At 51.7% G+C, this 26,979-nt stretch overlaps 2 protein-coding genes across 13 annotated transcripts; one reads left to right on the forward strand and one right to left on the reverse strand.

Annotated features, from left to right (window-relative positions):
* Positions 1-212: 212 nt before the first annotated feature.
* TJAP1 (tight junction associated protein 1) lies at positions 213-24,283 on the reverse strand. 12 transcript variants are annotated; one of them, XM_041769496.1, is made up of 13 exons: positions 24,211-24,283; positions 23,618-23,715; positions 23,157-23,185; positions 22,512-22,569; positions 7,764-7,861; positions 6,944-7,069; positions 5,078-5,106; positions 4,191-4,352; positions 3,870-3,936; positions 3,617-3,646; positions 2,802-2,909; positions 2,610-2,693; positions 213-1,955 (listed from the first exon to the last, which is right to left on the reverse strand). In XM_041769496.1, exons 5-13 carry the CDS (start codon positions 7,764-7,766, stop codon positions 873-875), a joined length of 1,692 nt encoding a protein of 563 aa, XP_041625430.1. In that variant the 5' UTR covers positions 7,767-7,861; positions 22,512-22,569; positions 23,157-23,185; positions 23,618-23,715; positions 24,211-24,283; the 3' UTR covers positions 213-872. The 12 variants fall into 12 exon arrangements, with proteins under 12 accessions (XP_041625430.1, XP_041625418.1, XP_041625397.1 ...); XM_041769484.1 differs by lacking the exons at positions 22,512-22,569; positions 23,157-23,185 and adding an exon at positions 14,558-14,692; XM_041769463.1 differs by lacking the exons at positions 22,512-22,569; positions 23,157-23,185.
* Positions 24,284-25,990: 1,707 nt separating this feature from the next.
* Positions 25,991-26,396, forward strand: LOC121500047 (60S ribosomal protein L31-like). Its single transcript, XM_041771469.1, has one exon. The coding sequence runs from the start codon at positions 26,009-26,011 to the stop codon at positions 26,384-26,386; it is 378 nt and encodes a 125-aa protein (XP_041627403.1). The 5' UTR covers positions 25,991-26,008; the 3' UTR covers positions 26,387-26,396.
* Positions 26,397-26,979: the final 583 nt, after the last annotated feature.

Below are 26,979 nucleotides of genomic sequence, written 5' to 3' on the forward strand. Positions count from 1 at the left end.
GGATCCTACCTCAAAGAGAGTCAGGGGGCCCTGCTGAGGTTACTTAAGGTGCACTTCTCCCACTGCCTGATGCTCTGTGGCCACAGATACCCCAGGCAGAGCGGGGCAGGGTACACTCACTAGCTAAGACCAGAACTCGGCTAGGACTGGGAATTTTCAAGAATGGGAGAAGACTGCACAAGGAAAATCATTAAGAGACAAATTAGGCCATGTCAGTAAAATAGTTTTAATTTTAAAATAGTCATCGATGTGAAAACATCCCAAAGCTGGGAGTAACAGTCTAGAGCCAAGGTTGGGAGGGGGCCAGGCCTCACCCAGAGCCCAGCTTGAGGCCCTTGAGGCCCTCCCTCTCCTCCCTTCCAGAGGGAGGATGGACACAGCGGAGGCGAGCCCTGAGTGAGTCCTCTCCCTCATCCCCCAAGGGCCCCTTGAAGGCAACAGCTCGTACAGAGGACTTGAGGGGAGAGGAAAGCAGGCAGAAAATAGAAATTAGAGGTTAATAATCCCAACAACATCCCCCTCCCACCCCTGGAAAAACAAAGAAACAAGAAAACAATCTGAGTATGAAAGGGGGATGGAAGATAAACACTGATGTAACAGACCCCTCAGGGCCCCAACAGCCCAATTTGGGCTGACTAAGGGTCTTGAGCCCCAGCTGCATGTTACCTTTGGGGAGTAAATACTCCAAGAAAAAGGGGAAAGCCATGAGGCAAGCTGGTACCAGTCAGTGGATGCAGTTAAAGGCCTGGGGTAGCCACCACCTGACCCTCCCTGCAGAGGGGCAGAGAGCAGTGCAGGCCTGAGGGGGGGGAGTGCTGGGGTGGGGTCTCCAGGGGGCCCCGTGCAGCAGTGGCAGGAAGGCAACAGGGGCCCTAGTTGAGCAGGTTGCCCTGCTCCTGGGCCTGGGTCAGGCTGTCCTTGCGGTGCAGGTGGTGTACCCCCATCCTCTTGGGGCTGCGCTGGGGGCGGCTGGAGCTGGGGAGTGCCCAGGCCCTGCCCGAAGCCTGAGAAGGGACTGAGCCCTCCTCGGCACCACTGTCACTGGGCAGCAGACTCTGGCATTCTTCCTCAGGGCTGATGGGCAGGTTCAGCTCTTCTTCCTCCCTGGGAAGGCCAGAGTCCGCTTCCATTGGCAGCAAAAGCCCACTCTCACCAGGTGGGGAAGGTGCCAAAACCTCCTCTTCTCTGTCAGTGGGGCTAAGAGCAAAATGGCGCTGCAGGTCAGGGAGTGCGTCCCGTCCAAAGGCTGTGCGCTGGGCCACGGCAGCTGGAGGTGGAGTGCGGTCCACGAATGCCCGCTGCCAGCTAGCTAGCAGGTCCTCCTCAGAGCTGGCAGGGGCGTGGAGTGCTGGGGGGAGGGGGCTGGGTTCACGGTGGGGCGAGGCCTGGGCCGAGGCAGGGCTGCTGGGCACTGGGCTGGGGCGGGCCCGCTCACTGCCCTCCTCCACCAGGCTCAAGGAAATAGCCTGGCGGGTAGCGTACGTGCAGTTGGGCAGGGGGCTGTTGCGGGGGATTCGCACCTTATCCTCAGAGAACTCTATTACCTTGCGGCCAGGATATAGCGGGTGTGGTGGAGACGGGGTGGGGTAGGGGCTCAGCTTCTCAAAGGTTGGCAGGGCTAACTCCTCCTCTGGGGAAGCCCCAGCAGTGCCCAGAGAGCGGCATTCTCCATTGGGTTGTGGGGTGGGGCTGCCCAGGGCCGGGGGACCAGCTGAGTCACCCGAGCCACCCCCACTCATGTCCACGTGCACAAAGACATCCTCGGCCAAGGGGCGCCCGGCACTGCCCGACTGGGCTGAATTGAGCAGGAGAGACTCTGGCTTCTCTAACACTCGGGCAATGACCGACGTGGGTACCACAGCCCCCGGTGCCAGGCTAGCAGCGGGGCCCAGGCTGGCGGCTTCTTGACCACTGTGCAGATGTTTCCGAACCATGTCCTGTAGCTCACAGGGTAGCTGGGGTAAAAGTGGGAGAAGGGAAGAGGAATATGAGTACTCCCTACCTCAGAAATGGCTACCACACACAAGCAGCAATGTGTGCCCAGCACCACGCGCTGGTCTCACTCCATGCCAGGGGACAGCCTCGTTTCACAAACTGAGGCTCAGCAGGGGTGAAACAACTTGGAAGATTCTGAGGAACACAGCCAGCATTTGCTCCCAGAGCACTAAGGCCCAGGCCCTCTCAAACTCCCATCTCCACCCCCATCTCAGCAGTGGCTTCTGCCCAAACCAAACAGAAATGTGAGGATCCGTACTGGCCAGCAGCTTCGGGAGGCCCTCTCTGCTCCTACAGACCCCACTAGCTTTGGGCCTGAGGCTAGAGTTTGCCTGCCGAGGTGAGGAGGCTGACTCCTCCATATTCTTAGGGCTGACTGCCACCCCCACCTTCCTTCATGGGATCCCAAAATTGAGCGCCTCTCTCCCTTCCTGTTCCAGAAATACCAGCCCTGGTGACAGTGGCAGAGTTGACGGACTTGAGACATGCATGCAAGGGAAAGGCAAAGCAGAAAGGGGGAGTTAAGGCAGGAGGACAGAGTGAGGTATAAAAACCCAAGTTAGAGGAGTCCTAAGGAGGCAGGGCTAGCATCGCAGGGAGGGTGTTTTGCTCACATCAGCGAACTTGTGGTTGCGGAAGTGGGACTTGTTGCACTTGAGGAGCTGCACAGCCAGGTTGCAGTCCAGCCGGTACCGCTCCTGCACACAGAGGCGAGGGTCACCAGCCACCCCCTCACTCACCCTGGCAGCAGGGCCAGGCCAGGGCACAGCCAGCAGCAGGCACGGGCCCCCCCATGGCACACGTACATTGAGCTCCTCCAGCTTGTTGATGGTGTTCTTGGCATCTAGCAGCTTATTGGTCAGCTCCACGATCTCCCAGTCCAGTGTCTTCCTATCCATCTCGGCCTTCTTAATCTGAGGCACAAAACTTGTGTGAACCTCACCCACACCCCAGCCGACCTTCCTCCCAGCCCAGAGACACAGGAAGCCACGGGTGCTGGGGCAGCCAAGGCAGACAGAATAGACAGACAATGGACAGACAGAGGAGGCCAGCCACCTCTCCTGTTTTCTGGGCTGGTGGTGGGGTGGGGGCTTTTCTGAACACCTAAGACAGAGGCGGTACGACAGCTGCCCACCCAGAGGCTCTACATAGCAGGCCAGGCAGCTGGACCTTAGGAGGAGTAAGTGTGCAAACCCAGGGGCTGAAGGCTTTGAGTGGAGTACTTTCCAGGCTCAAGCTAGAAGAGGGAGGAGGGGTGAGGCCAAGTGGTAGCTGGGGGCACCTGTGAGATCATCTAGTGGAACCAGGAAGGAGCAACAGGCTCATGGCTCTTCTGTTGAGGGACTGGGGCTCCCCTCCCCCTACTCGGCTTGGGCTTGTTGCCACCGCAGCTGAGAAGCTGTGAGTATTCAGCAGTGACATCAACCTGTACCTCTGCCTGAGCCGAGGGCAGGCTCTGCAACTGTGCCCTGGGAGGGAGGCACGTACCTAACGTGCCGTGCCTCATGTAAGGAAGAGGACAGCAGTGGGCAGAGGGAAAGGGCTGGGGCCCCAGCAGCCCCAGATCCCAGCTGAGGAGGAGGCCAGGGTAAGGGAGAAAACACACAAACTCAGACGCAACTGCAAAGATCCAGCTGTGGCTAAGAGAGGCCTGACAGGAGAGGGCGGCAACGGCGGCAGCAGCGTGAGGGGAAGACAGGAGAGAAGAGAAACAGTGTGAGCACTAAGACAGTCCTGACTGTGTGGCACACTGCAGTCCCCTGCCCCCTCCCCAAGCCCCAGGGGCGCGGTGGCACTCCCCAGGCAAGTCCCCACCCCCTGCTACACTGGGAGCACAGTACCAGCCCAACTACCCCCCACCCCTGACAGATTACCAGCGTGTGCAGCTTGTCCTCCAGCTCCTGGTTGGTCCTCTGAGAGGCCGTGTAGCTATTCTGAAGCCTGAGGAGGAACACCCAGCAGATCCCTGGGTCATGATCTGCTCTCCTGCCCCTCCTTAGCCCTATCTCAGCCCTCCCCAACCCTCCCCAACCCAGGTGCCACCTGGGGTGAGGTGTGGGGGGGGGGGGCAGGTCATCCTCCTCCCAGAGCTTTCATTCCCCCATCAGAATCAGATGATCTCTGAGGCCCCTTCCGGCTAACCTCCTAGGAACAGGGAGATGTGTGCGTGTGTAACTAGCCTCTTGTTTCCACACCTGCGGAACTTGTCCTTAAACTTGTCCAGCTCCTCACGGCTCTGACCCAGCTCCAGCTCCAAGCAGTCCTGCCCAATCTCCAGCTCGCGCTCCAGGGCCTCAGTGCGTCTGGTGGCCGAGGCCAGGCGCCTGCGGAGCTCCTCATTCTCCTGCTGCAAAAGCCTGGGGGTGGGGGAGGATCAAGGGCAGAGGGGCATCAGAGTGAAGACGGGCCAGCCGTGGGACCCCAGGCTGGCCTCAGGAAGGAGGAGGGAATGACATGAGCACAAACAACTGGGGGGCAAGGAACTCCCTGAGAAGGAGCCCGAATCTGAGCCTAACAGCCTAACTTGGTGGGGGTGGGGGTGGGGAGAGCAAAGGGGACAGGAGAATCCACCCCCACCCCCACCCCCCAAAAGAATGAGAAAACAACTGCTGTGGGGGGTAAGACTTCCCAGGCTGTCTCTGGTTACAGCCTAAAGCAGCCGGCCACCAGGCCCTCTAGCTCCTGTTTCCCCACTGCACAATCAGGCTGCTCCATTATTAATGTCTTGGAAATCCAGCCCAGCACTGCCCTCCTCTCCAAAGGCCTCCTGTGGCTGATAGAAAGGGGCGCAGGGAGGCAGGCAGCACAGGAGGGCCAGAGCTGGGGAAGGGCTCTTTGATAAGGGCAGGCCTCTCAGAGCACCTACCTCCTTGGTTCCAGGTTCTCTTGGAGCCCATGGAACAAAAACTCTCTCCAGAAGGAATATCCACATCAAACCTCCCCCCAGAGTCCCTAAATACCCCAACCCAACTTTTACTTCTACCTAATCCAATGAAAAGCCCAACTGTACCAACAGCCTTGCCTGGAGCTAAGAGGGAGTACTGAGGCAAGGTGGGGCAGGCTCTTGTCAGCAAATACTCACTTCATCCTCTCCGCATCAGTCAGGGGCTCCTGGGCATAAAAAGAACGGAAGCTTGAGGCTCAGCCCTAAACCGACCCCTGGCCCACCCTGCCTGCCCGCCCTCCAAAAAAGCCCTGGAAAGGGCCATGTCTGATGCCCAAACAATGTCATGGAAGTGGGCCCCGTAGAGATGGAGGCAATCCAGTAATGCCTGGACAAGCCTAGATTACTCTCCCATGCCAACCAGAAGGTTCGAGAATCCCTTCTAACATTCACCTTGACCCACACCACTTCCAACCCTTCTCATAATTCTAGAGCAAGTTGCAAATGAGTTCTGGTACCCATGCTCCATCTCCCAGGGGTAAAGAAAGCCTCTCAGCTGTTCACTGGGCTCCTAGTGGGCCCTGTAGACATGGCAGAGACTTCCAGAGAAGTGAAGTCATCAAGAAAGCTACAGTAGGGTTCTGAACTCTAACAAAGCCCTCCTGGTCCCAGGAGGAAAGATGGGTCAGAATCAGGCCTTACAGAGCCTCAGAAGGAACAAGAACATGGATGAAGGAGAACCTCTGGACTAGTCTGGACTGTGAGGAGTGACCTGTCTTAGCCCTGTCCTGCTGTGAACCTCCCACCCCATCCTCCTCAAGCCCCCACACTGGTCATGGTCCAAGAGCCACAAAGCAGGGAAATGTCAAGAGGCCCACTCCAAATGGAGCCAACTGCTTCAGAATGCCAATCACAGGCAGGAAAATGAGGTGGGTGGCCCAGACTAGGACTGCGGAACCAGTGACACCTGGATCTGCTCCCATCCTACCACACTCTGCTCATACTAACCTTGCTGAACCTTAGTGTCCTCATCTACAAAACCAAGGGAATGCCCCCCAGGGTGACACCAGCACAATACCTGGCCTTTTTATTGACTATTCAGTTCCCTGAACTGAAAATGGGCAAGTCACGGCATTCCTGCCCTGAATTGGACCAAAGCAGGCCATGGTATGCCTGATGCTCAGCAGGCACAGAGGATCTCTCAATTTCTGTAAACGTGCAATGTGTGTGGCAACACAGTGGGAACACAGCAGCCAGGTCAACTACAATCCTCGTTTCCTCCTGAGATGAAGCCGAATGGGGGAGGACAGCCAATTTGGAGAATCTTTTTTTTTTTTTTTTTTTTTTTAAGATTTCTATTTATTTATCTGACAGAGAGAACACAAGCGGGGAGAGTGGGAGAGGCAGAAGCAGGTGCCCCACTGAGCAGGGAGCCAGACTTGGTGCTTGATCCCAGGACCCCAGGATCATGACCTGAGCCAAAGGCAGACACTTAACCAACTGAGCCACCCAGGCACCTCTGGAGAATCTTTCAGTTGCCTGAAAAAGACCTCCTAAGAACCTAACACAGTTCCTGGCAGGGAGCATGCACTTAATAAGCATTAGCCCAAAATAAATAAACAAACAAACAAACAAACAAACATTAGCCCAAAAAGGCAAAGCTGGAGGAAGGGCTGGACTTCCAGGGACAGCAAAGAACAGCTGGTCTAGTAGGAAGAAGCCGGAGCACCACTTTCTCCACAGAATCCTGGGCTCCAGAATGAGGACCCCTCAGCCTGGTGGGCTGCCTCTTGCAGGAAGAAAAATACTGCCTGGCGTCATTTCTGTTGAGTTGTGAAGACTCTGGGGTTCCCTGCCATAGGAATATGTGCTCACAGCTGTCCTATAAACAAACCTACATTGGCCTGGCCAGCAGTGCTGGAGCCAGGAGATCCCAAGCATCTATGAGAATGCCAGCATCCGGCCCAGAAGTCCCCTCAGAAGAGTCAGTGAGAAGAGTCAGTCAGATACCCGGCCTCAGGGGCCTGCATCTGCCAGCCAGGGTAAGAGTAGGGGTCTTCTGACCTCCTGCTCCAGCCGGGATCCTGGAACCTCCAGCCGCAACTCCCGATGCTCAGGTGGTGCCTTACGGTACGGTTTCTTAGCCGAGGCTGCACTGGTCATTCTGGGAGGTGAGAGCTCCTCAGCCTGCTGTGGGGAGCAAGGAAGGAGGAGGTTCAGAGACATGGGCAAGAGGCCTTTGGCCTTAGGGAAAAAGGACAGTAAAAGGGATATACGTAGGAGCCACTGGGACGCACACAGGCCTGGGCCATTGCTGGGGTCATTAGAAACCTGGACCCTGGTGTATCAGCACTATCAGGGGAGTGTGGGAGGGGACAAGGGCCCAATGTGACCAGGTGGGTGGGAAAGGCAGGACCCATGGCCTGAGTACCAAGAAGAAGGGACACAGCCTAGGAGTGGGACAAGGTATTTGAGAGCAGCCCAATGCTCGCCTTTGTGGGCTTACAAAAATGCCTCAGAGGGAAAAACTGTTCCATCTGCATCAGTTTCTTCAACTCCAAACTGGGGATGAGGAGAGCACCAATTTCATAGACCTACTGCGAAGATTACATAAGCCACTAACCTCAGTTACCTGGCACTGAGGAAACGTTCCATAAGCGTGAGCTCAAGAAAACCCCCACAATAAATAAACCAGTAACCAGAAAGTAAGGGTCTGAGGATGCTCCCTCAACCCAGGCTCCACGTGGGGAACGCCAAGCCTCCCTGGCCTCCACCACTCTCTTTTCATCAGCCCCCCACCAAAAGGGGCCACCTGCCTGCCCCCTCACCTGCCAGCTTCTCTGGAAGGGAGCCAAGGCGGGGTGCAGGCCTCACAGGGACATACCATCTGACTGTCGGCAGCTCTCTCTGTTCCGCTGTCCTGGAGTTAGCCCTCGGCTCTCCGCATCCCACAGCCCCTCCACTTCCTCTAGCCAATAGCTCCTGAAACCAGAGAAGGGAAGAAAGTGGAAACTAGGTTGTCAGCTGCGGGTCCGTCAGTGCCACAGGCCAGCCTACCCAGTCCAAGAAGTGGAAGGTCCCCCAGGGAGAGATAGGCAGAAAAGTCATGGAGCAGGGGATCTCGGGTAAGCAGTGGAGGCGGGAGAGGAAAGAAAGCACTGGGCTCCTTTCTCCATGAGAGCACTGTCACAGACCCAGAGAACACACGTATGTCTTGTATGTGTTCATGGTCTCCACTTACCACATGCCTGATTCTGGAATAGGTCTGGTCTTGTCTTATCCCTATCCTACCCCACATCTGTCCTATTCATCACCCAGGCCTCTCAGAGTCTGGAAACTAAAAGATTTGGGGAACACAGCTTGCAGAAGAGAACACCAGAAAAAGGCCTAATAGAGACTGAGAAGATGCTGGGAGAGAATCCTAGCAATGTTTCCAGGAGCCAAAAAGGACTACTATGTGTAATGGTTGTAAACCATCTGCAACGAGGAAGGGTAGGTCCAGGAGAGTAAAATCTGAAAAAGCAGCAGAGGAATGATTGAGCAATCTCAACAAGCTTGATTCTGTAGCCCCCACCTCCCTCACTTACCCCCTTCCAGATACCTGCCCATGTATGAATGGCTGTTACAACGGTGGGAAGAGCTAGTGGTATCTAGTGGGTAGAGGCCGGGGATGCTGCTAAACATCCCATCACGCACAGTACAGCCCCCCCAACGATGAATTAGCAGCATACAATGTTGACTGCACCCAGGCTAAGAAAGCCTGAGTCTGGGGAGCTGAGACACTGGGCTCTATCTAGGCTATGCTACTTCTGACACACTGTGTGGCCCAGGCTAAGTCCTGCACTGGTTACTCTTTGACACAGAGGTGCCTGGATTGAGTGACCTGCGAGATCCCCTGCAGGTTCTTGGGAGCGCTGAGCTCTGCCCCCACCTGTAATAAGCTTGGCTGCAGCATGGGGGCAGCAGTCACCACAGGGACCAATGGAGGCAGTAACCTTAGGTGGCTTGGGCATAAACAATCCTGCCCCTGCTGCTGCTGCCGCCCGCCGCCACCACCACCACCATCCTCCTAATAGAACTGGGGGCTGAGGGAAGCCTTACGGGCTAAAGCATGTGTACCCGCTGTCGGGACATGCCCTAGCCACGACTCCTGTCACATTCCAACAGAGCCTGAGGCAGGAAGAATGGTGAGGGGGTAGGGAGGGCAGGGAAGCAGGAGTGGCCTCCCTCCTGTCTGGGCAGCCTGGTCTCTCTCTGGCTTGGAGTTCTGGGGGGAGCTGGGGCATGGCAGCAGGCACGAGCCGCCAACCTCCACCCCTTTGATGGTGAGGCGGACATGTCCCCACAGGGCACATGCAGCGTGCTGTGTGGAGCTGACTCCCTGCACAGGAATCCGGGCGGGCCCAAAAGGACAGCACATTCCTGGGGTGTGGGGGAGCAAACAAGTCACCCCCGCAGGTTCCCTGGGGCTACCCCTCCTGAGGGCCCCAGGGTGGGAGCTCCCATGGCCTGGGGGAGAGAAAGTCCCAAGCCAGCCTGGACAGCTGGATGCTGATACTCAGAGGCTAAAGTACAGAGTATATGAGTTAGAAAAGGGGATAGCGAGAGACTCAAAGTAAGACACACAGGCAGTCAAGAACCGCTGCAAAACCCAGGGGTGCTCCCAGTTGAGCCTGCTCCCTTCCCCTTCTCCTCCCCCCATTAGTCCCCTCTCCCTGCAAGCCCTGTTGTGGACCCCCTTGACTGCCAGCCTCTTTTCTTCCTCAGCCCTATCCTGCCAATACCCACTCTGTCCTCTAGGCACCAGGACAGCTGAATGGGTGGCAGGAGGGCGGGCAGAGAGCATACTGAGTGCTCAGGTATCAGGATCCTCCCTGGAAGGAGAGTGGCCTTCGCCCCATGCCCTGCAGCCCTAGCTCTACTTGTCACACATCCTGCCTCATCTTGATCTCAAGTCTCCACTCCCTGGCCTCACAGCACATACTCCCAGGGCTTTCCTGGCCAGAGAGCCTGGCCTGCTGAGGGGACAGTGTGGAAGTGGCTGGCAGGGAGACAGGGGAAGTACTACAAACACGGACACTCCAGGATGAATGGTGCTGGTAATGGCAGGCAGTTATCTCTCCTGGCCAGAGTCTACTCTTTTCATATACATCAGAGCCGCAAGGAGGGGAGCCACTCCCAACTGGGGAAGCAGAAGGTGGTGCCTACTAGGGAGAGTCTGCTAGGGAGCCTGCAATGTCCTCAACACAAGCCCATGAAGGGCAGGCAGTCCGTCTCACTCTACTCCCTGCCCCACGTCCATAAATACTAGTACATGTTGAGGCCCTAGCTCCAACTCCTGAAATCTGCTAAGTGCCCTAGATCCAGCCCATGATGATGTGTAGGGGGGGGGGGGGTGGCACCCAATTCTAGCACTACATAGGAATGCAATGGGCCTGACAAGCCACTGTCCTTGACTGGAAGTTCAGCACGGAAGGACAGACCCTGGAGTGTGAAAGCAATGCCAGGTGCACTGGAGAACAAAGCAAGAAGCAGCAGGATGCCAGGCCCACAGCCAGGAGAAGATAAAAGGTGAGCTGCAAAACAGCAGAGCAGTCCCACTGGGAAGACCTAGCCACCAGGTGCGGCCTCCACTGGCCATGTCTCCTTCACCCAGAGATTCCCATGTTGCATTGGAGTGTTTCAGCCCAAGGGGACTCCCAACCCCGTGTCAAGAAGAGGAAGTCCCTGGGAAAAAGCAGCTGGATAACTCAGAATGGGATATGGGCCATGATAAGCAAGCGAGCAGCATTTGGGGTCTCTTGGCCTCTGGCTGCTAAGCTGGCTACAGGGCACCTCCAAGAAAATGGTCTTTTGGGAGGTCTACAAATTGACAGAGAAGAATCCCAGACTCCCAGAGCTTCAAGGAACTGAGGCTTGAAGAGAGCTCAGGATGTGGTCATGTACACTACCAGAACAGCTGTGCGCTAGGAGCCAAGGCTGAGGCCCAGGTGAAAACCTCTGGCTAACCCAGTCTGGTCCGGGGCCCTTCAGGCAATGCTGAAGGAAACACCCCAACAGCAGTGAGAAGGGAAAGTGCTCTCCTCAAGGCCCCCACTCCACTGAGCCCCGCCTCCCGCCTCCCACTTCCTGCTCAGCATAGCATTCATTCCTCACTCACTCAAACTCAGTGAGGAGAGCCTCAGCCAGCTCTGCTGGGGTAGAGGGAGAGGGGGGTGAGAGCTTCCTAATTGCCATGTTGCAATCCGCCAGTCAGTGCAGGCCGCCTGTTGCCGCCTGCCTTGTATGAAATACCTTCCCCTGATTACAGCCCATGGGGCACGATTAGCTGCCTCCAGAGAACAAAGTCTACTTTCATTAGAAATGGGACTCAGCACGCACAGCAAACCTGCACCGTGAACCCACTGAACAGCTGAGCAGAGGATGGTCAGAGGCAGATATAAGGAAAAATGTGTGCTAGACATTGACTAGGCAGTCACCTTTAATCAGAGGACCAAAAATTTGCCTAGCCTCCCTCTTTAACCAGGAGATTGGACTCACACCTGCTCCCTTCTGTGGCTAAAGCCCGGATGTGACCAGGGCCTTCCACCATGGTCAGGGGTCACCGTTGCTAGAGATGGAGCAGGGTAAGGAGAAACCTTCAGAATCCTGATTTTCTCCAAACCATATCCTTCCTCCCACTCTCTGCAACACCCGAAGGTAGGTAATAGCAAGAAGGTTCGAGCCCAAGAGCCAGGGCGCCCTCTCACTTCCTTCTGCCATCTTTTCTGTTGGGTCTGTCCAAGGGCAAAGTCAAAGGTGCAGGAGAGGAAGTCCAAGCACCCAGCTCTCCCCCTGCTGAAGGAGACAGGAGTGTGGCTCTTTGACTTTTCAAACTTCAGCCTACCCCAAGGAAGGTCTCCTTCAGCTGCCCCAGTTCTGCACTACTACCTCACTCCACCCTCCCCAGTTCACTTGCCTTGCCCTGGGAAGACCAAATGCTTCCCCTGCTCCCCACATCACTCACACTCTGTAAGAAATGATGGCCCCAATAGTGTAGGTGAGTTCAGACCATTTCTGAACCTACTGACAGGCCTTTCTACTCACAGCTATCACTGACTCAAGCAAGTGAGGGACTGTCAGGGATGGGCCACAAATCGCGACAAAAATCATTAAGGCTCTCCTTCATAATTCACCTGAAGAAAGTCAAATAGAATCACTCAATTAGCAATCACTACTGTTTCGAGAATGAAAGGAAACCAGCCCTTTTCCAGAACACTCCAGCTGTGTTTTATGCTGCCTTAATGCACCCCCCCCCCCCCCCCCGCCGCCCTGTGGAACTCAGCAAGACACAAGGAACAAAAACAAACACAGGCCCTTCCTAAAGCCTCAGTGCTAAAACATGAATGTCTGATCACACAGGGACCAGTGCCTCCTCTGAGCTCATCCTCAGCTCTAAGCCCTAGATAAAGAGTCTCTGAATTCTACAGGTCTGGAAGAAGCAGCGCTTCGTGGGGGCAGGGCACCCTCCTGCCATACAAATCTGGCTGCTTCTCAAGCTTCTGAAATTCAGGGTCTGCATCCAACTGAGGCCAAAGAAACACAAACTACCACCCTGCAAAGGCCAGTCCTTTAGCCAGGTAATCCAGTGGAGGCCCAAGAGATTGTCCACAAGGACCTCTACCCCCCATTAATACAGCCCCTCTCCACCTTGAGTCCTTCAGCACATTGAGCCCATCCCACCCAAGCTGGCTGGGTTCAGCCCTGCCCACATCGCCCCCCACCCAATGCCCCTCCTGCTTTGCTACCAGCCCCCGGTTTCCGGCATGCAGCTGTTCCTGAGGTACATGAGCAAAGCCCTTAGCAATCCTGGGCGCGTGGCAGGCAGGCAGCCAGCAGAGCATGGGGTGGGGCCTGAGCAGGCTCTGCTCTGGGCCGATGACTAGGCTGGAAGATGCCAGTCTGTGCCCAGACCAGCCCTGCTGCCCCTCCAACAGCCATGCCTACTACCCCTCTGGGCAAATACAACCTCACCCTCTTAGGACAAGCTGCCTGCGGCCCTGACCTGGCCCTCTACCTGCTCTAAGCAGAATCCACTGACAGGTTTTTAAAAACCAAAATGGCTAGGAATTATTCTGCCCCAGAGTAATCCTGAGGACTCCCAAGCTAGTGCTGGGGACCTTCGAGAGCTCATCTGGCTCCCACCTGAGCAAATATCCGAAGACTATGCAGCTGGCCTCTCACTCAAGCAAACACTGGACAGGAACAAAGGGGCTAAAGACAACAATTGATGATGACCCAAGCAACCTCCCCCTAAACAAAGGGAGGGCCAGAAAGTCCCCAGGATCAACCAGCACTTGACAGCAGTCCCCATGCCCTCACCGAAGGCAGGGCAATGTAGGGGGTGGCCCGGAGCCAGCCCTCCACTCCAGGCCCTTTTTGTTTTCCTGGTCAGAGCCCAGTAACCAGGGACTCCAGCTTGCTACTCCCGACTCAGGGTCCCTACACATCCATGCAGCCCCTACACCCTCTCACTTTTACACATTCCCACCCCAGACTAGCAGGAAGCTCCCTGTGTCTTCCTCCTGGTCCAAGAGAAACAAAGCCCACCCAGAGGGCTCTCAAGTCCCAAGTTCCCCCACCCAGCCTACCCTGTAGGCACTGCCTCCAGAGGCTGTAGCCAGAAAGGTGGCTAAGGAGTTACCTGTGCAGAACACCAGCAAGCCCCGAGAAATTGGCCTTCCTCCTATCCCCAAAGCCCCCTTCTCCTATCCAACCCTGGAAGAAGATGGGAGTCTGGTGGGAGCTTCTCCATGGCAGGCTGTTCACCAGGCTCCCAATCTGAGACCAAGGCCTCTCCCAGGCCCACTGAGGAGTCCAAAGCTGGGTCCTCCCTGCTCTGACTGAGGTTGCCCTTCCAGGTCTTCTCGGCTAAAGTCCATCTGAAGCTCCACACGTGGAAGGCGGTGGGGGGCCAAACTCCACCCACTCCACTTACTAGAGCAACAGGTGCCATGAGCTACATCTCGGGTGAATACCTGGTTCTGGACTATAGCTTTCAGCTTCACTCTCTGCCCAGGGAGCTTCTCACAGCCAGGCCACAGTTTTCCTCAAATCCCCTACCTTGAAGAGAACCTTGCAGTTGATCCTAAATTATTATCCTGGAGTGAGAATAATGGGAACACCATTCAATCTTCCCCACGTGACAAAAGGAAGCAACTATCCAGTTGAGAAGAAAACTCCCCTCCCACTCTAGCTCCATCTGCCTCAGAGGTGTGAAACAGAGCATGGAAACTGCAAAATATTCTCACTCTATAATGCTTAAAGAAGACTGAACAGAACCTCTATCCAACTGTTTTAAGGGATGAGGCAGCTGAGGGGTAGAGAATGAGATACTGACTGAGGGGAATGTGGAGTTGGCAGAGGCCAGCAGCAGGCTGGCAGATGGGCAGGTGTCTGTGTACAGGAAATCCCCTCCCCTTGCCTTAGAGGGGGCACATTCCCTCCTGCCCCCCACCACCACCACCACCCCAGCAAGGAGACGGGAAGATGGACAGACAGCAGTAAGGATAAGAGCACAGAGGAGGCATGAGGTAAGCTAAGGGGAGGAGGCAGCCAGGCTGGGGGTGAGGGCGTGTGTGACAGAGGCAGTGCTGGTGGTACCGCCAGGGCAAGTTAGCTGGCCCACATCAGACTCACAGGGTTAGTGTCTTCTCCCCAACCAGCCAGCTCTCCTGGTTAGCACGGTTAGCGTTAGCGACAGACTCATGGCAGATGCCCTTCAGCCACTCCATATAAACAGACAGCTTGGTTGAGAGCAGCCCAACTCTGGAGCTGCAAAGAGAGAGCAGAAGGAATGCCAAACTGCAAGATGCCTGAGGGAACACACTGCGCTCTTCAGAAGGGGAAGCTCCTCCAGACTTATCACTAGACCCTCTGGGGCTTTCTCCCATCCAAAAATCATGCCAGGTGGAAGTGCAGCATGCCCCCTGCCAACCAGCAAGGCCAGCTGGCTGACCCCAGGGAATAGGGCTCTCTGGTTGGTCAACCAAAAGAGAGGAGAGCTGTGGTAGAAGGAGGCACTGCTGCCAGGTGCAGCTCTCCTGTCTTGCCTTTTCCCTGGACACTGCTGCCAGGCTGCACCATAGCTCCAAAAGCTGGGTTGTCAGAACAAAGCCAGCCACAGCTGCAGCTGCCACCCATCCCGTGTCTGTGCCAGCAAAGTCCACCCCACCACCTCCCACAGACTCCAAGGCAAGGGGCCAGGAGAGAACTGGCCCAGGGATCAGAGGCTGCAACAAGAACTGCATCGAAGGCACAATACAATGGGGCAGTGTATGACCTGGCCCAAAGCTGGGCCAGCCAAGGGAAGGGGTGGCACACTGCCACCTTTCAGTTTCTGAAAGGCCAGGGGGATGGTGCTTCCCAGGGAGCTAGCCCCAGAGGAACCCAAAGAGTAAGGATAAAGGAAAGCCATGCTGCAGCCAGGCTCCTCAGACTCTGGCAGCGACTACTCCACTCAAAATGAGCAATGCCCAGAGAGGCTAGCATTCCCATCACAGCAAGCCCAGGAAATAGCAGAAAAAAATCTTTCCTGTCACTTCCAGAACCACTCTAGGGGAAATGACAACCTCTAGCTTAGAAATCTCAAGGCAAATGGAGCCACAGTAGTGAAGTCCAGAAACACCACAAGATGTGACCCCTAGAGCAGAGGAGCTACAGCAAATGTAGCAGCAAATACTGCTTGTGCTTATAGAGAAGGGCAGCATGTGGGCAAGGAAAAAAAAAATTCCTCTTTTGTCTGGAAAGCCCTCTGGATGATGAGATGACTCAGGGCAGAGGGAAGAGAACAGAGACCACCCTGGCACCACATATGAGCCTGGCCATTCTTCCAAACCTAGGTTAATCATTCCCATTTGCCTACTCCTGGGGCTCCCCGAATTACTGACAACAGCCCCAGAGCTCAAAAGGCCAAGGCCTGACTAAGGAGGGGGATATAACCACCTAGAAGAGAGAACAACTATTCTATAGGCTCTGACCTCTTCCCTAGATTGGTAAGAAGGCAAGGCCATTGACAGGCTACCTTCAGAATCCTCGCCCACAAATAAAACTGAAAAACACCAGCTAGGTTTGGTTTGCTTTCAAAACACGGCAGCAAGTAACCTAGGTAATCCAAGGTTTCAGAAATCAGTGACTGTCTCTGCATTGAAACAGAAGTTGAAGTTGAGAATCAGGTACGTTTACTCTCTTCCCAGCCATAGATAACAGAAGGGTGGAGGGAGAAACGCACGAGGTGAAGCAATGATGCCCACACCGTGTTTATAACCATCCCAATTCCCAGTCAGGGCACTCCTGCCAGACAACTTCATCTCAGGATGAAGAACCATCCCTCAGAGATAACCAGCATGTCTGCCGTTATCTTCACTTCTAGTAAAGATTCTGCATCCCTCCCAAGAAGCCAGCCCCAGAGGAAGCCTCTAAGCTGGGAAGGAGGCTCCAATTGGGGCTACTTGAACTGACTTGTTAGGTGAACAGAGCAAGCTGAAGAACAGCATGAACCACTACTGAGTTGTGTTTACTTTACAAGAGCTACATAATAAGGAATGTCTAGAAGCACAGAAAAATGATTCGAAGGATACAGGGTAGTTCTCTGTCTCTGGGAAAGGGGCTTACACAGGACCAGTGGGGGAAGAAAGGGAGGGTGTTTTTACTTTTTCTTTTGTGTATGTTTCTGTATGCCTGGTCTCTCATGCAAGGACATAGATCATGCTTATGATGAAAACAGAATTCCTGGACAACAGGACAAAATCCTTCCATCTGCACTGTGCTTTACCATCCCGGAAGTCATTTCCCTTCTACTTGTATGTCCTTTGATCCTTGTGGCCTCATGAGGCCCACAGAATAGGTGGAGTTCTCCCATTCTGAAAGGACAGAGAAGACAAGTGACTTGCTCAAGAGCACAGAGAGAACCGGGATAGAACCCTGTTTCCGATCCCAGTGCAAAGCATGGAAGACGGCCTCCTCTAGCAAGCCAAAGGAAAGCCCTGACGATTCTGCCCTGATGTAAAGACCCTCAAAGGTTTCTGAGACTGAAGTCCCCCCCATGGGCTTACCTGGGAATGCACAGAGGCCACTGTTCAGTACCCCAAATGATAAATTCAGCTATCCTACCATTAGCTGAGTGAAGCTAGCTGAATGAAGCACACAGCGAGGCTAGTGCAGTCTAGACTGACTTCCCAACAGGCAGGTCACTTCCCCCACAGTTCACTGGGAAAGCACAGAAGCTCTGCACAAATAGGCGGCCATGTCCTTTACAGCTTCCAAACGTCACCTCACAAACGGCTGGCGCTTATGAGATAGTAACCAACAAAGAAAAGGTCCCACTTTCACACTCATGGCCAGTCCGGGAGACTCAGCCCCTTTGAAGCCTAAGCATACACAACACAACCCAGTCCTGCTGGCTCACCCAATCTCCTCTCAAATCTGCTGAACATACAATGCCGTTCACCAGCCCTGCCAAGATGCCATCGGTAAAGATATGCCACATTGCAATGTGCGCTCCCACATTGAGGGACAAGGGGTAGAACCCAGGGAGAACTCCATCACGTCACTTTCAGTCACCAGTCTCATCCTTTTGATTTGTCTAGGCATTAACTACTAGGGTTGTAGTCCTGGCTGTGAGCATGGAGTACACCTAGACAGAAATGAGCAATACAGCCAGAAAAGCAAGCAGGTTGTGGGGCACTAAAAGGAACTTAATGAGTAACAAAGAGGATGCTAGCATCCAGACTTTGTAGAAGATGGTGATTAGCAAGAAAATATACCGGTGTGTACTTCACTTCTGCTTTTAACTTCTTCTGCTGACTCAGGGATATGTTACAAGAACATAAGAAGGCTAAAAAGGGAGAGAGCTAAAGCCAAGCACCTGGAAGATCATTTAACCACATTAACTCAACTCTAGACAATAATTGGTAATGCTATTGCTAATACTATCACCTTTTGTTTATGCAGGACCTTGCTTCCTAAGAGTTCAAAGGATTTTGCCAGATAGATCCTATCTGCTTTCATTTCAAGGAAGGACCGGTTTGGGTCACACAGTAACCAGGATAGCTCAGCACCTGCCACGGAGAGCCCCTAAGAAGGTTTCAGAGATAAAAGATCTTGCCCTGCGTAGGGGAGGGACAGGTTAACAGCCATCTGCATTACAGTTTGGTACATGTTTTCAGAGCCTAGAGGAGAGGCACCTGGCTGGGGCAGGGGTTCAAGGACCAGACAAGGAGGCTGCCTTCTGAAAAACTCAAACATATCTTCCTCATCTGGACTGTAAACTCAAACTGGCATTTGAGCACCACTGGCATTATACAATTAAGAGGTCTAGACTTCTAGAAACACATTCCAAACACATTTCGTTGGTGTTTTGGGGGAACTGGTGCTCTATCAACTACACTAAAAACAAAAAGGCAAAGAATGGACAGTGAACCCCCAGCTACCAGCCCTATTTCTGGGGAACATCTGAGTTAAGTCCATTCTGTGACACAAGATCTTTAAAGCCCTTAAGAAAACTAGGGGAACATGAATCCTCAAACACCCCCATCCAGTCATCCACAGCTTTAACTTCGTTACAAATCTACCACCTATACACCCCCACCTATATCCACCAAGGTCACCACCAATCTCATATAAAGGCGATCCATCAGACAAGTCATAACAACACAAAAGATGGGGAGAAACATCAACTCTTTGCATAGGCTACTCAGGGATGATGTCCCTGACCTCATCTTTTATGTTGCTTCATTATAAGAAGATTCTCCCAATTTTACTCCCACCTCAAAAAGGCTTCTGGCTACCTGGCAGAAACTAAAAGGCTTATTCCAGCTTGAATAAAACAAAGCCTTTTCTTATCCATTGTGTTTTCCAGAATAGCATTCATTTATTAAACAAACATTAACTGAGTATCCTTCACATAACTGTTACCATGCTACATGCCATGAACTCATTATCTCAAATGCTCAAAACTCCTACAAAAAAAGATATTGTCACCCTCATTTTATAAGGGACATGACCAAAAGTCCTACTAGTTAAGTAATTTGTCCAAAGTCACACAACTGGTAAGAGGCAGAACCAAGATTTCAGCCAGCTTGGCCTCGCTCCAAAATCATACTCTATCACACTGCTCACCTTACTGTGAACTCCCCACACCCCTAACCCTCATCTCATGATTAGGCAGGGTCCCTCTTCAGGAGAGGGTCAGTCAGCTCAGTGAAAGAGGCCAAGAAGTAAACAGAGAAATTGTCATATAATATGGTAAGTGCTGGAACTGAGGCTGCCCCCACAAAGTGCTAGGGGGTGCCGAGAGGAGGAAAGGAAAGCAGGGAAGACTCCTTACTGGAGGTGACAGATTGAGCTGGGTCCTAGGGGATAAGCAGAGTTTCAGAGACAGGTGAGCATCATGGAGAGGGAAATGCACAAGCAAAAAAGAATAAAGTAAATAGATGGCCCTAAAGGTTCAGGAATAGTGGGAAATTCAGGAGCAATGAAGCACAGAGCAGATGAAGTGGAGTGACAGTAACTCAGGCTAGAAGGTTGAGTTTGGGCCAGAGTATAAACAACCTTTCTGCATGCTGAGCTAGAGTGTAGACTCTCCTGAACAGGGGAGAAGCCAAGGCATTTTTTAAAAAGATTTTATTTATTTGAGAGGGAGGGAGAGGGAGAGAGAGAATAAGCAAGGGCACAAGAGCAGGGGGAGGGAGAAGCAGACTTCCCACTGAGCAGGGAGCCAGAAACAGGGCTGGAGCTCAAGAGCCTGGGATCATGATCCAAGCCAAAGGCAGACGCTTAACTGACTGAACCACTCAGGCACCCCAAGCATGAAACTCTTGATCTTGGAGTTGTGGCTCAAGCCCCACATTGGGTGTAGAGATTAGTTAAAAATAAAATCTTACAAAGAAATAAAGAAAGGACAAAGAGGGAGGTAAAGGGTGAAGGAGAGAGTGCATTCCAGACAGCACGGCTGGTATGTGTAAAGGCCCAGAAACCAGAGAATAAGTTCGCAGAGCTGTTAAGAGGTTGAATCCAGGTGAGAAACCACGGCCTAGTTTCCCAGAGGTCCTTGGCACTCAAAATATGGTGGTGAGGAAACGGTGAAGGGATTAGATACAAAGATAAATAAGGGGTGTTAAAAGAAGAAATGGAGGGATGCCTGGGTGGTTCAGTGGTTGAGCGTTTGCCTTTGACTCAGAATATGATCCCAATGTTCCAGGATCGAGATCTGCATCAGGCTCCTTGTGGGGAGCCTGCTTCTCCCTCTGCCTATGTCTCTGCCTCTCTCTCTATCTCTCATGAATAAATAAATACAGAAATCTTTTTTTAAAAAGAGAGAAAGAGAGAAGAAATGGACTTCAAAAACAACAAAACCAGAACAGTAAAGGCAGAGAACCGCCTCCAAATCCATCAGCCTTCACCCTGCAGTTCAATCATTTGCTAAAAGGAGGCCAGAATCCAGGAAGTCTGAGGACTTCTACCAAAACACAAAGGTGTACTCTGTGGAGATTACACGTTCCGGCATGCTGACTGCAGCACAAATCGAAATAAAATACATTATCCTGACATATATCGCTCCTCAGTTCATGGTGGAGGGGAACAGCCACTGACAGAGACTAACTCCCAAAATCTCATATATGCCACAATAAGTAGAAAAAGGTGATCCAAGAGCTAGGTCGGAATTCCCAGAAAAAGCCCTAAGTCCTGAGCTCCCTATTCCTCTGAATTCTGGTCAGACATCAGGCAGACATCAGGCGCGTGCCTACTCAGTTGGCCAGGCAGAGAGTAATTTACTAAAGAAAAAGATGGGCCCTGAGGGCGTGTTAAATAGACAGGACGTGACTCAGAAGGAGGGGAAGAGTGATTCTTAAGTGCAGGGCAAAGGAAAGCCAGTCAATCAAACCAAGGGCACACCTCTGCCCCAAGGCTGCACACACAGGCCTCCAGTTTTGCTAAAGAGACAGCGCACTGCGTCAGGACCTTCCTCCACCACAGGAGCTTCAGCAGAAGCACATCAGTTTTCCACTTTCCTCTGAAGCTGAGGGGCCGGCACTGTTTAAAATGCCACCTATTGTTTTCTCTGTAGTAGTTTGCTACCTACTATTTTTAAAACTAAGATGGGTAAATAAATAAATAAATAAATAAATAAATAAGATGACATCCAGATTAAATTGCCTATGAATTTAACACTATGGCTACTTCAACTGCTCCTGTCCGTAATCAAAGTCAGAGATGAGCCTTTTACTTATGTCTACACTGATACACACACCCTTTTAAGGTATGCTAAGAGTGGACCCTCAGGTCAGCCTGCTCACCCAACCCAGGTCCAAGGTTTTCCAAAGGGCAGTTACCAAGCTGAATCATGAAGAAAGAGTCCAGATTTGGCTAACGTGGCAGAGGGCTCCCTCCCACAGTCCCTAAACCAGTTTTTCTCTCAGAAGGAGATAGCTGTGAAGATCTCAGCTCCTAAAACATGTTTAAAATAACTCAAAAAAGTTTACTACTATCTAACCATCATGACAAACAAGAGATGCAAATTGCCACTAGGCATATTTAATAAAGGGTTAACTTCATACCAAGTCAAAAAAAAAAAAAAAAAAACAAAGCTCAATTGCTGAAGCCAGATCGTCTGGTTTCAAATCCCAGCTCTGCCCTTTACCTTGAGCAAATTAACTTCTCTGCACTCTTATTTACTCATCTGTAAAATGAGGACAATAAAAGTATTTGCTTCACAGGGTCGTTATAAAAATTAAATTAGTTAATACATTTAAAGCACTTACAACAGTGCCAGACACACAGAATGTGCTCAATAAGTACTATTATTGTTATAGCTCAACAGCAAAGATAATTCTAAAACTTCACAACTTCAAACGGGAAATCATGGGCATTTTAACATCACTTTAAGTAGTTTCATGAAGATGTTCTCACTATATGCAACATCTCTACTATCCAAAAGCTGTGCCTCATCTCTCTAACATCACGACAGCAGCTCAAACCAGTACAGGGTCTCCATAGAGAGACACCAGGTTCAATCGTGAAGCAGAAGTTTGTGCTGAGACCTGATCAACAACAAATACGTATGGAGTGTCAGTCACTGTTCTAAATACATTAATATATTAACTTATTTAACCCTCACAACAACTTTATGAGATGAGTACTCTTACCATCTCCATTTGATGAGAAAGCTGAGGCACAGAGAACTCTACAATTTCCAAAGGTCACAAAGCTACAAAGGGCAAAGCCAGGATTTGAACTAGGAATTCTGGCTCCAGAGTCAGTATCTTAACTTCTCTGTGTGCTCCCCACACTGTCCTTGCTGATCACAACTCTAAGGAGTATCCACAAATTATCAGAAAGAGAAAGCTCGGGCAGCCTGGATGGTTCAGCGGTTTAGTGCCGCCTTTGGCCCAGGGCGTGATCCTGAAGACCTGGGATCAAGTCCCACGTCTGGCTCCCCGCATGGAGCCTGCTTCTCCCTCTGCCTCTCTCTGTGTCTCTCATGAATAAATAAATAAAATCTTAAAAAAAAAAAAAAAAAAAAAGAAAGGAAGAAAGAGAAAGCTCCCAACCTTTTATTAGAGTCACAGCTAAATAACATTGGTTCTTCAGATACCTGAAGGTATTGAAGCTGGCCTAGTAATGGTGATTTGGGTTCGTTGTCTACAGCAAGCCTTTTGTAGGGGGACAGACAGGGAGCAAGAGATGGTTAGTGAGGAGTCTTGGATCAAACTAGACCTCCCAATCTAATCATGGAGCAGATGTCAGTCATGAAATGAGCTTCTGTAAAAAGCCTGCCCCCAACTCTAGCTTGGGATGCTATAGGAACTCTGGAAAGGCATCAAAGGAAGTGAGGACCATATTCACTGTACTTTGTGGCTCCAGACCCCTTCCCTTTTCTCTAACCTCAAATCCACTATCTCTTAAGACATGCTTAGTCTAGCTAGTGAAACTGATTTTCTTTAAATGTGGTTTGATGGGGGGAATACATGGGAAAAGAAGAAAGCTATCAGAAAAGTTCTACAATTCTTTCCTTCCATCACCACACTGATCCAGACTGTAAAACAGTTCTCACATATCAGGGATCTCAAGTACAGTGATACAATAAATAATCCCAGAGCTTTACACCAGACAACTCGACCCCTTACTGATAAACTGACCTGGGTTTCTTCTCCCTAACCTCAACCTGCTTTTCCTCCTCCACTGACCCCACCTACCCACCAAATCCACAAACCCAAAGGAATACATGAGCTTTTCTTACCCAAAGAAAGATCAAAAGAAGTAGACCTGCTGCAAGAGTAAATTCAGGAGTTGGTGACAGAACACAAGGAGACTTCTTCCTCATGACTCCCCCTCCGATCTGTCACCCACCAATCTCTACTTCAGGTAGGATGCCAAACTTAAGATATGGTGGGGAGATCAGAAAAGATACAGTGAGCATGTAGGAAACTGCTTGTGACAGGGATGTGTTAAAGTACTTTCAGCCTGATCTCTAGGTCCTTGACCATGTTCATTTGCACAGGTGAAGGCATACAAGGTTCAATGCTACACCCAATTCTTAAAAATCAGTGTACAATCTAAACAGAACACTAACAGACCACAGGCAAAGGGCAACCTCCATAGAAAAGAGCTCTTTTCATACTACTTGACTCTCGGTATCACTCTGAGCCCATGCATACTGCTTGCCGGGAGCATGCCAGCCTGTCACTGGAGCCACCTTACCCGCTCTGGGGTTGAGAGCTCGGGCAAATCGCTACCTCTTCTTCTTTCCAAGCAGGCACTGTGATTTCTTCCAATCCCCGGGGCCCCTGAGTCTTCAGCTGAAATTGGGGCAGATGCTATAGGAACTCTGGAAAGGCTGATGTAAGTCTGGAGAACTGGCTTTATAGTTCCCTCCATACCAAGCCTGTCCAGCATTCTCCAGGTCTCTCTTCCCCACTCTCCTCCTCTACGGGAAAGACCTCTTTCCTACCGGCCCAGTACACTCGGGCCTCGGCCACAAGCTCCAGGTTTCTTTACATTTGGCTTAGAAATTCCCCTCCAATTTGTGACTGCTTCTCCCGGGTCTGCACACCTACTTCTGCTTGCCCCGCCCCGGACCCCTCCCCAAGGCCGCCGCTGGATCCTAGGCCCCCTCCCCTCCGCTCTGCTCCATCTCCCTCTTTTTTTCTCTCCGCCTCCAAATTCCAACATCCCATTTCCTCTTCTTAACCCCGGAGCTAGTCCCTCATCCCCGCCCCTACTCTGCGTTAGTGTCCCCACGATCCCCCCCAACTCTAGTCTCCCGGCCCGACTACTCCAATCCCACAACAAACTTTCTGCCGCTGCCCGCTGCCTTCACGCCGCCATCTTGCCGCGGGGCAGGCCGGGTAGTGGCCAGGGCCGCGGGAATCCCCACGCACCGGGCGCCGCGCGTCATCGGGGGCGTGGCTAGGGGGCGTGGTTTCAGGTTGGGGAATTAGGGCACTGGGTGATGAGGAAAGATGGGGATGTCCTAAGAAGCAGGGTTTGGAGGCCTGGCGGTTAGAGAAGGAAGGAGGTGGCAGGGGCAGGGCAATAGAGGGAAGGCTGAGAAAAGATTCTGGTACTAAAACAAAACAAAACAACAACAAAAAACCAACCATATGTACACAAAAATATAGTGGAATAGTGCTAGCACTTGTTCCCCATCATCCAAAGGATAAAAACAGTTTTTCGGTTTGCACGGGTAAGTCCGAATGACTCACCCTCTTCCACCTTCACCAGACTAATTTTCCACCTCTCTTGGAGATTTCAGGTTCCTAATTGTCCTGTATATTCAGGCCACCAACCCTCAAAATGTCCAAGCCCTCTCCTCCCCTTTTATAATAAATTCTCTGCCTCCTTCAGCCCTCAGCTCAAATTGTCACCTCCTCCGGAAAGTCTTCCCCAGGACCCAAGACTGGACTTGGTGCTCCTTTTGCTGGGCATCTCTAGCACAATCTTGCACATAACTTCATTGCTGGGCATCTCTAGCATTACTTGCACATAACTTCATTGTAGCTAATCTATGCTATATATATTTTTAAAGAGTTATTTATTTATTCATGAGAGACACAGAGAGAGAGAGAGAGAGAATGAGAGAGAGAGAAAGGGAGAGACACAGGCAGAGGGAGAAGGAGAAGCAAGCCCCATGCAGGGAGCCCGACGCGGGACTCGATCTCAGGTCTCCAGGATCACGCCCCGGGCTGAAGGCGGAGCTAAACCGCTGAGACACCAGGGCTGCCCTGCTATAATTATTTAAATGGTGCATCCCTCGGGATCCCTGGGTGGCGCAGCGGTTTGACGCCTGCCTTTGGCCCAGGGCGCGATCCTGGAGACCCGGGATCGAATCCCACGTCTGGCTCCCGGTGCATGGAGCCTGCTTCTCTGCCTCTCTCTCTCTCTCTCTCTCTCTCTCTCTCTGTGACTATCATAATAAAAATAAAAAATAAATGGTTCATCCCTCATTAAGCTGCTGCTCCTTCAGGGCAAAAACTGTGTCTGATTCCATGTTCATATTCCCTAGGAGGTGCCTGGCACACAGTAAATGCTTAATGAATAAATAGCCTAGCACCCTCCAATGCACACTCAGGGCTTTTAGGGTTGCTTTTCCCTGTGCCTGGAATGTTCCTCCACGTATTCACTTCCATTAGAGTCTCTACTCAATGTCACAGCCGTAGAGAAGCCTTCCCTGGCCACTCTAAAACAGCATCTCCAGTAACTCACTCTTAACCCTGCTTTAATGTTTCCTTTTACAGCACTCATCACTATCTGATAGTTGCTTATTGACCATTTCCCACCTATAGTGGAAACTCCAGAGATCTAGGACTTTTTCTCATTCATCACTGTATCCCCACTGTCTAAAACAATGGAAGGCATAGTAGGTGCTTAATAAACGTTTATTCAACGAATAAATGGCACAGAGATGAGTGATAGAGAGAATTTTGAATATAGTGGTGGGGGGGAGAGGTTGAAAACACTACAAAATAGGGGAATGCATAGGTGGAAGTTACAGGTCCCCAAGGTCACAGTTGACCCTATCAGGAATGGTAGCAAAGACGGAAGCCACGCTCAAAAAGGAAGGAGTAGCCTTTCCAACTAGGGCCCGGCAGAATGGCTCCCGCAAAGAAGGGTGGCAAGAAGAAGAAGGGCCGTTCTGCCATCAACGAGGTAGTGACCAGGGAATACACCATCAACATTCACAAACGTATCCATGGAGTGGGTTTCAAGAAGCATGCCCCTCGGGCACTCAAAGAGATCCAGAAATTTGCCATGAAGGAGATGGGAACTCCAGATGTGCGCATTGACACCAGGCTCAACAAAGCTGTCTGGGCCAAAGGAATAAGGAGTGTTCCATACCCTATCCGTGTGTGGTTGTCCAGAAAACGTAATGAGGATGAAGATTCACCAAACAAGCTCTACATGCTGGTTACCTACGTACCTGTCACCACTTTCAAAAATCTACAGACTGTTAATGTGGATGAGAACTAATCGCTGATTGTGAAATAAACGTATAAAACTGCAAAAAAAAAAAAAAAAAAAAGAAAAAAAGAAAGAAAGGAGTAGAATAAGAGCCAGGTGGAACTCTGAGGTGGGTACTCAGGAAGCAGAGCCCTCCTGGGAAAGCCACAATTCAGGCAGAGGGGATTGGAACAGGGGGCTGGAGGCCAAAGTTTACTCAGATCTAAAAGACAACATCCACCCCTAGCCCAGGCCTCTCTTTTGGCCAGATGGTTCCAGAGAAGCCTTAGCATCTGTTCCTCTGTAAATTATCCAATGCTCCCTACTGCTTGTCCTCTCTGGTGACAGCTGGAACAATTGTCCAGGAATTCCATCTGCTCGACTGTCCTTCTCCCCTCCACAGCTCATCAACATTTCAGAATGGAGAGGTATCCCATTTCCCTGGGCCTAGGGATGGGAGCAGGGTCTGTCCCTTGGTGGAGCTGGCCTCAAGCCTTCACTTCTCCACCAGAACACACAAATTAAACCTTTACAGAGAGTCTCAGGGTCAGTCATTTTTATTTACCATCCCGTCCATGTGTTTCAATCCCATACAACTTTTTTTTTAATTGTTGATGTAATAA

The sequence above is a fragment of the Vulpes lagopus genome, chromosome 1, assembly GCF_018345385.1.
Source record: "Vulpes lagopus strain Blue_001 chromosome 1, ASM1834538v1, whole genome shotgun sequence".
Lineage (NCBI taxonomy): Eukaryota > Metazoa > Chordata > Mammalia > Carnivora > Canidae > Vulpes > Vulpes lagopus.